Source organism: Eufriesea mexicana, unplaced genomic scaffold, assembly GCF_001483705.2.
Source record: "Eufriesea mexicana isolate 0111107269 unplaced genomic scaffold, ASM148370v2 scaffold4786, whole genome shotgun sequence".
NCBI lineage: Eukaryota > Metazoa > Arthropoda > Insecta > Hymenoptera > Apidae > Eufriesea > Eufriesea mexicana.
In genome coordinates, this window is record NW_016912807.1 from 721485 (window position 1) to 731158 (window position 9674).

The 9674-nt window shown below is 52.4% G+C and overlaps 1 protein-coding gene across 1 annotated transcript in view; it reads right to left on the minus strand.

Moving 5' to 3' along the window:
• Positions 1 to 9396, minus strand: part of LOC108551629 (nephrin) — a 279049-nt gene extending 269653 nt beyond the window's left edge. The window contains exon 1 of the mRNA XM_017905856.1: positions 9279 to 9396. Within this exon, the coding sequence (XP_017761345.1) occupies positions 9279 to 9363 (85 nt within the window). The 5' untranslated portion in view covers positions 9364 to 9396. The remainder of the gene's footprint in view (positions 1 to 9278) is intronic.
• Between the last annotated feature and the right edge of the window lie 278 nt (positions 9397 to 9674).

A 9674-nucleotide genomic window follows, 5' to 3' on the forward strand; every position in this document is an offset into this window, starting at 1 on the left:
AAATAAACGCGAGTCGCGATGGCGCGGAGAAACTGGTTATACGGATCGTGGGCGAAACGGAGTGCTCTCTTTGAAAAATGAAATTTCCTTCTCAGCAGGCGACCACCGTCCGATTCTCGGTTCCCGATACAATCTGCATCGGCGGCTTTCACGAAAGTACTCGATGGGGAAAGTTCGTGGCGGAACCCTGGCGAGTCGGTCGTTGGCCAATTATAAAATTTGCCGCGTATAAATATGCGATACGAGTGGGCCACTCGATATCGCGGAGAATCAATACGTTATACTTTCCAAGTTTTGCCAGGGAAAGTTCCGGAACGAGTGCAGACAAGTAGTTCTTCCTTGGCGAAAGGACGCAAGGAAAACCGTATGCCGAACGAAATCGAAGTTATGGCCGATAGTTAACGAGTCGTGAAGCACGATTAAAAGTTTAAAGCGGTTCCCTCGAGGGTTCGGTCTACTTTTTAACGTCGAACCGGCACTCGCCGCCGATGCTCGAACGCGTTTTTCCAGTTAGTTAGAGGGGTCTCCGGTGAAACGAGAGGAACCGATTCCGTTTCGCCCTGCGTCGCGACCGCTCGATTTGCTTCGCGAATGAAATCGAGCGAGGCAGACAAACGTCGACGGACCGACGTTAACGCGGCGTCGTGATCATGGTCGTAATCGTGGTCGTGGTCGTGGTCGTGGTCGTGGTCGTGGTCGTGGTCGTGGTGGTGATCGTGATGGCAGAGCCGAGGAGGGAGTCACCGGAGAAAAAGAGGGCAATCATGGTCGTAATCGTGGTCGTGGTCGTGGTCGTGGTCGTGATCGTGGTCGTGGTGGTGATCGTGATGGCAGAGCCGAGGAGGGAGTCACCGGAGAAAAAGAGGGCGCAGATGCAAGAGGCGACGGGGGAGGATAAAGAAAGCGGAGGAATTAGCTAGCGAAAAGGTTTAATGGTTAACGGAGGTGCACGTGCATGCATCGGGGCTTGGGTAAAAGCATCAGTCCCTAAGGAGTCATCTATTTGGTAAATGGATGACCCGTGGAACCGGTACGAGCGAACAGGCACGCAAGAATCCTGCGGGGATATATCGACTCAAACGTTACACCCCGTATCTGTCGTGTTATCGCCACGAACAATGACTACCTATTACGCGACTCTCCAGTCATTTTTCATTATTATCGTAGGTCATCGGCCTATTCTAACGAGAGGCCTTTCCGTAATTGCAAATCGGTCGCAACGGCGTTCACCCGACGGCAAACCTAAACCTAATCTACCGAAAACATTTACGTCCCCTTAATCGTTCCGCGCGTAAATCGCCTCGATTACTCCGAATCAAGATCGTCGCGAGCGTTCCGCGAGCGTTTCGACCATCGTTGGTCTTCTCGCGAGACGTCGCAATCAACTTATTAAGTCAGATAAGAAGCGCGCGCTATTCACGACGGAGATATGAAGTCGTTGGAATTCGTGCTACGTCTTCGGACTCGTGCCTTCGGTTCGTGACTATTCCGCGATGTAATCAGATATCCTAGGGCGTGCGTTTCGCGCTAGATCAGTCGAGTCGGGTCGACCCGAGTCGAGCCGGGTCGAGTCGAGTCGAGGCGAGTCGAGCCGTAACGGCGAAGCTGGCCCATGTCGGGTCGATATCGAGGCGAAGATTGCCCGACCGTGGGCAGAAAAAAACAGGTGTTAATCGTCGTCGAACACGCGCGATAACGCGTCGCGCTAAAAAGAAAAGAGGGGAAAGAAGGGGGGAAAAAAAAAGAAAAAGAGAAAGAACAGAAAAGGAAGAGAAAGAGAAAAAAGGAAGAGAGACGGCCTCGTGACACGTGAAAACTATCATGACCGCGCTGCATAACTCAAAAATTAGCGAAACCCCTCTCATTCGGACCACCTAAAGCTCTCGATAACCATCCGAGACAAACCATTCTCGATGCCCGCCTTTCGATTATACACGCGTGGTGGTAACCACCGATTAAACACCCGCCATGGAAGAAATGGCGCGATTCGTGACCGTACCGATACTTTGGTTACCCCTCGTAACTCACGTCGCACCGAGTATTAAGGCATTCCACTAAAATACGTAATATCGCGGGAGTTATCACCGCTAACGGATCGACGATCGAACTTGCAAATGTACCGTTCGATCGTGATACCGACGCGCGTAAATCCCATTGTCGCGTAAAAGTTTTTATACGGGGTAATAAGAGTTTCAATTTTTACGATAGCCAATGTTACGATACCTGGGTAGATCGAGCGATTTTTCGCCGATCAAACGCCCCTTCGCGACGTTTCGCATAAGCGGTCCAATAAGTTTCGAACAAGCTGCTATGGAGCGGCGAGCTGACGCGTCGCGACGGCTGAAACTCCAAACGAGAGCGAGCGTCGTTCGAGTGGCGTGAAAAATAATGCCTGGAACAAGTACGGAAGCTCGTTGTACATCGAAACCCGGCCACGATCGAGCTCGTCCCTTTTAGCTTTTTCACGCTACGCGCCATTTTGCCGGAAGTCTCGCGATTTTCATCGAGAATCCTGCGTCTCGCGTTTATTCGCGAATTCCTTTCCGTTTCATCGACTATACCCCGGCTCGTAAGGTCGATGCCGTTTTCGGAATGACGTTATCGTCTTTACGAACCGTCGTTACGGGGAAAAATTTCCCTTACGTTCCTCTACGTCCTTTCATCCCCCCCTCGTCGTAGAAGTATATAACGCGTTCGATAGCCGGCGCATCGTCTGCCATCTTCTCCTCGCTGATCGCGACGATTTTTCCAAGAAATTCTTGCGGTCCGATTCCCGCGTAGCTCGTTCCCCGGGACGCTGCGAGTTCTCTATCCGCGTAGACCTATTCGTAGAATCTGCCTAGCTACGACTCTTTCGATTAAATATGTCCGTCCATCTGGCGTCGTCGGCGAGGCGGAAGCAATTTCCGAGCGATTGAAATCGTATCGCAATCACCGATACGCAGGAATTCGGCGAATCTCGAGAGTACCTGCGCGATATACGGACACACTCGAACGGGAGCGGTTCGGCGAGCATCCGTTTCTACCGACCAGCGTAATTAATGTACTACTTTGTTCCCATGAATTTATAATTTTCTGTTACGGTAAACAGCACTGGCAAATATTTGCATATGCGATGTAATAATTTCGTTGTTAATTTATTATCGTTCGATGCGCACTGATATCGGGAAATGTTGTGTAAATATCGCGTAAAGCTCGCTGTCAGGTTATTTCCACGGCAATTCGTAATATCGTTTCCTCTCATCGGCGAACGATGCTGCCAGCCGACCCAGAAGAGCCCCGCGCACGTCTGTCCGATGAAAAACGAGGATTTTAACGATATTAACGATAGCGCGAGATAAATCGATCGCGAAACGCCTGACGCGCAACGACATCTGTTCCGTTGCGGCTGTCTTTATATTCTTTTCCCGGGGCGGGCCATGAATCTCCGTTGGTGGCATTGTTACCAGATCGGGAAAAGCGAGCTTCTAAACCGACCCCGGAATGGCCTCGGAGAGTATCTTAAAGGGAGACCGAACGCTCGGAGGTTCGATATCCCAGGAATGCGGAAAGTCCATCGAATAACGAACAAAAACTACATCTTCGTCGGCTAAGTATTTGCCGAGTTACCGAACAGGAAGAAGAAGCAGAAGAAGCAACGAATCGAGGATCGACCATACCTTGGCTCGTTGCTTCCCTTCTTCTCCAACGGCGTCGCGTAATTTGAGTGCCGCTGAGAACGTCTAACGACCCGTTATTACCAAAGTAAATACGAGTACTATTTCGAGCGATCGACACGGGCGAAAGAAACGGAGAACGAAAGTGGCGAGCAATTTGCCCCGATAACGCAACCAGCAGAGCACTCCGCCATGATTTAAGGCAATCCTCCATCCGCCACTTGCACGGACCAACGGTCGAAACGTCCGCTGACCGCGATTCGTCCGACGATCGATAAATTTCCACCGAGATTATCGAGATTCCGCTGTCCGAATGTAAAATTAATCCGCCGTTAACAACCCGTGACTGCCACCCTCGCGCTACCTGCTCCCCCAAACCTACGGTAATGGCACAATTCGACGATTGCCGGGGAGTGTCTGTGGTTCAAGCTCTAAAGCGAATTACTTAAAGACGGAACGGTTACTCGACTCTGCAACGGGGACCATTCCATCAACGCGATTCTTCCAGACGACTCGTTCCGACGCGATAACCGTAGGCGACAACGTCACCGCCATATCGATTCGTCCTTACGAGCCAAACGATTATTTACCCGATTACGCACGGTCGACTATTATCGCGCCGCAGTATACGTATAGAAATTTCGTTTAAAGGCGACGGGATATTCGAAACGTCGCGAACGAGAGCACAATAGGCACGGAGATACCACGTTCTCGGCTCTTTTCAAATTCGTATCTCGCCGAATCTGCTAGCTCGCACGCCCGTTCTTCGCGACCAGCGCACCTTTCTCTCCTAGGCGTCGCGACGCCGAGAGTCGACGATAGGAAATAGGGGAAATAACCCGAACCGCTCCGGCAGACAACGCTGGAAGCGAAATGGAATGGCGAAAAACGCGTCTCTGGTTGCACTCGCGCGACCTGCGGTCGACCAAGAGGGGACGACGACGAGACGGTCCTCCTCGATGGCCGATACGGGCGACGATGACGCCGTCGAGCCGTCACTCGAGTCGAGGGAAAATGCAAACGAGAGTCGACGCTCCTTCGATATTCGCGAGGCGACGAAAAACGAAGAGTCTCCGTTCGGAGGGCGGTGGCTCGTTAAGGCTTGATTAATTGCTCGGCTATCGATTAAGCCGCGACACGGTTACGTTAACGCGAGTTTCGAAGGAGCAGGAACACAATCGAGACATTCACGCGCAATTTCGCAGGAAGGAAGCGCCTCCGCGTCTTGGTCCAAACTCCCCCGTCGCTGACAGTTATAGGACGTCTCGTTTGTAACTGTCGACGCGACAGGATCGAGCTTAAACCCCCGAGATGCATCCTGTGAAAATCAAGAGGGGGGAAAGGGTCGGCCTGGCACCCACCGCCGAGATACGACGAGAAATATTGGATTCGACGTGTCCCACCAGCGAAACGACGCCAATCCTGAATACGGCTGGGGACTGGTCGAGAAGAGAAGAAAAAAGAGGGGGAAAAAAAACGAGGAAAAAGGGATAAATAAGTAAATCGAGTCGGCCAAATCGAGATACGCGAAAGCTCCTTCCAAAAAACGATAAATTTACGTGCCCTCCCATTTTCCACGAGCGTATATTCGCTGCACGAGACGTCATTGCGCGAACACGCCCGATCAATGAACGACAAGGTTCGTTCGCATCCGGATAAAATTCCAATATTCAAAATTACGGGAATTACGAACTTTTTTCCCCTCCTCTATACACCTTCCTTCCCCGCCTTTTTTTCCCCTATTTTTCTTTTTTTTCCTTTTTCCTTTTTCCTTTTTTTTAATACTACTCGAAATCGATACGGGCCATTAGTAAATGAAAAAAGGACGGCGAATTAAAAATTTCCGATCGAATATGCGGAAAAGGAACAACGTCGCGACCCTCTTGCACCGCGGGCATTTCGTTTTCGCGTTTCCATTGACGATTAGAAGCACCGCGTCGCGTTCCTTTCAAAACGATTTTTATTCTCGCCGACCACGTTTCGCAACTTCCCATTGTTACGTTATACTCGCGCTAAATCGCGCGCGGACTCGAACCGCCGGGGTAGACCCTTCTCGCGAAACTTTTCATCGGACGGAACCGATGAACGAAAGCAAAGCGACGCGTTTCGCGGCGGAGCCGATGAAGCGTCGCGAGGAACGCGCGAGCGAGAGGAAATCGGTTCCGTCGATACGGCGGGGCGAGCGAAACGGGGGGCGAAAAAATGGGGTATCGGCGACGCGACACGGTGTCAAGTGTCGCGAGATAAATAACGCGGCGCGGGAACAAGCGGAGAAAGGGGGAGAAAGGGGGAGAAAGGGGAGAAAAATGGCTGAAAGGGAAATCGCGAGGGACCTTGGCGCGCGTGGCTTTTTCCCCGATTGACCGCGCGGTCGGCGGCGGAAATCAGCTTGGCGGAACATCGAAACGGCGATTACGAGGGAGATATCAGCGATGCAAATTATGAATCGCGGAGGGACGCGGGCGCAAAGTCGGCGATGAATGCCGCGGCGTAAACGCTTCATTGTCTCCGGCCTCGTCGCCCATTCAGCGTCGCATTCATCGCGGCTGCGGCGGCGGTGAGGCAAAAAGGGTATTATTGGCGCGAACGAGGGGAAAGGATGGTGCGGCGAAAGGAAAACCGTGTCGACGAGAAAGGGGTGCCGAGTATGAGGATAGCGCGAGGCATCCGCGAGAAAGCCGGAGCGGCAGAGGCAAATTAAGAAATGGAATAACCGCGAAGAAGCGGAGGCTGGAAGACGGGTTGCGCGAACGAGCGAGGAAAGCCGAGGAAAAGGGTGGGAAAAGCGTCGAGAGAAAGGAGAAAGCTTGGCCGTGGAAAGGAAACCGTGTAAGATCGGTTCGTTAAACCTCGCCGCGGAAAGAAAGTCGGCGAGCACCCGATATCGCTACGAGCCCTTTTCTCGCTCTCGCTTCCGTCCACCGCCCCGTCGCGAGCCTAATTTCCTTCTTCGTTTCCACCATCGAATTTCCGACACTTGGTCGTTGAATGGACTCGCGTGAACGATCGAAAGGGAACGCCGCGTTGTCCCATTTTCGAGAACGCGACCCCCGGAGCGACGATACCGACGTTACCCCGTTTCATCGAATGTTAAACGACACGCGCTGTACGCGATTTCGCTCCAGTTAAAGCGATCAATGTCCTGGGGGGTAAACAACGCGTCTGGCGCAAAGGCGAGGCGTATGTCGCAAACGTAATCGAGCGCGTGGCTCTTGGTGCGGTGCATACCACCAGCTAATGAAAGGGCTTCATTATTCCCGCGGATGACTATAGCGGTGATATTAATTTCTCGCTTTAGTATTTATCCGAGCGAGAACTGGACGAGCGCGCAATAATAAACGATACCGTCGATAATTGTTGCGTTACAGAAATATATTTACCGTAGATGGCGCGAGGGACGGTGCGCGCGACCCGTCGCCGCGTATATCTCCGCGCGATCATATTTTCGACCATTATTACCGCGTCGAGTTATTGCCGTGGCATCGATAATTAATAACGAGCTCGATCCGTCCACGCGTCCGCAGCATCCCGCGCGGTCGCGCCGCGATCCTATGCGGCCCCCGCGAATTCGCGACGAGCGCGAAACCCACCGCACTGCCAATTCTGCCAAGCGTCAAGGGGTCCCACGTCCGACTACGCCGCACGGTCCGACACGCTCGCAAGATCGTCGGACGTGTTCGTCGAGTTCACGGTAAACGCTCCTCTCCCTTCCTACTTCCGTCTGCTCGCCGCTCGACCCTTTAACTTCGGAAATTGCACGAGTCGCTCACGGCTTTATCCGTTACATCGGCCAACTTCCGTTCCTCGTCACGCCTCCTGTCCAACTTCTTTCGACACGCGCGCGCGACCCAGTTTCCCCGATTCGACCGACCTTCCGCGATTCCCCGACGTCCGGCACGAGACAAAATTCCGACCGGTCGTTAGCAGCCGGCGAGAATTCTTCGCCAATATCCAACCACCGGGATCGATCCGATCGGATCACCGGCTCCACTGCTCCAGGATCCGTCCAGTTTAATCGAATTCCCGCACCGTTCCACCGAGTTTGCTCCAAGTCCAAGAACTTGTCCGTCCAAGACAATGCGCGAATCGCGCGTCAAAGGACAAGTGGTACGAATCTGATTGCGAGCACTCGAGACCGCGCCGCGCAGCGTCGCGCCGATCCAAACGAAGTCGAGAAACTTCCTGGACGTCTCGGAACGTGCTACCCCGTTCCCACTATTTCAGCATCTCCGTGTAATTCCGCATCCGGAGAGCTGGTTCCAGAATTTCCAGAGCGAAATTCGAAGTCGCGAATTTTTACCGAACTCTAACTTCCAAGTCGATCTCCGATCAGATCGGAGAAAAATTTGTCCGAAAGCTATGGCATCCGAGCAGATCCCACCGCGGACTGGCTCACCTGCGCGTACCCTGGTACCCCTGGGGATAGGAAGCATGCCGGAAGAAGACGCGGACGACTACAGTTCGAGGAATACGCGATCGTGAGTTACGCGTTAACCCTAGAACTTTCCGCGAGAAGACGTGGCAAACGATGCTCCGTTTTATATAATAAAATATATAATATACTTTATATATAAAATATGGCTAATCGCTCGTACTCGCTTTCTTCGTCACGGGTATAGCAACGTCTCGTTACGACGTCTACGCGTATTATCTTGTCACGTTGGCGCTAAATCCGTCATCGATTACACGATCGTTTTAAAAGTTTCTATTAAAAGTTCCTTCGTTTTCGATTTCGTCGCTCCGCTTTTAGATTTTCCCATAAGACGTAGTTATTTGCTAAACGTTTCGGAACCCCCTCGTACCCCCTTTTTTCCAAGGCTCTTAACCTCTCGTGTCATCGTCTGTGTCATCGTCTATTATTCACGACTACTCGCTCGATCGTGCGCTCTCTTGGCGTTTAATGGGACGCCGATTATCGATTCCTACAATTAAATCTAATTAATTAATAGTCGTTTCTTCAGTTCGAACTTTGAATGTCGAAATTATTCATTACTCCCTGTCGATAAACTAGTTCTCCAAATTCTGCTCAATGTTTCAGACACTCCGAAGTGGTTTAACTCATCGCGAGTCACGATCAGGGATACCCAACAATGGAGAAAACTCGTTGCGAATCGACGACGTTCGACGATGATATACTCGCTGCGTCGCGCGATAGTCGCGCGATCTACAGTGATACGCCTGGATGCGTAATTAATACGCGAAAAGGAGAAATCCGTTACGCGGTGGAAATTATTCTGCTGCCTCCCCGTCGCGTTCCTCGCGAGCTACATTTCCGATGTTCGATCGGAGAGCCCGGTGACCGGAAAGCCCGGACCCAGAACGAACGTCTGCCGTCGTTGCGGGACCGGAGCATCCGAGAGCGCGATTTCGATTCGTCGATTTATTACGCGCTCGTGCACACCGCGAAAAAGCGCGGAGATGGCCGCGGGCGAATCTCCGGCACAGATACCGTTCGCCCCGGTAAATAAAAAGCAAGAAAATGGGGGAGATACGCGTGCCGATTGCCGCGTGCGACGGTATTTTTTGACCGCCGTTAGATCACGAGTCAGTCACGCGAGTTTTCGGAAAATGGCAGCCGAAACGTACCGACGAAATATGAAAAGTGGAAGATATATGACTCACCCGATTTCTCGTCGACGGTGGAAGCGATCCCGGCGACGTAGGAGACAGCCTTCGTTAGTCCAATGAGTAACAGTACACTCCACATGTTCTCTCGTTGTTCCTTCCTGTGTTCGTCACGAATCCCAGCACTCGGAGGCGAAGCAAAGGTAAGCCACCGGAGAACGGCCTCGTTCTATCTGTTGCTACCCTCGCGAACGGGCCGCCTTAAGTCATCTTGGCTCGATAGCCGACTCAGTCCACGGTGTTTCGCACTCTCATCTTATTTTCGGGTGTCCGTCCGCGTCCTCCACGGTCATCGCACGTCGCTCCGAGTCACGCATCGTCCGCGCACCACCGAAATCGCATTGGTACCCGACGCCACGCCACGTCACGTCACGCCACGCCACGCCACGCCAC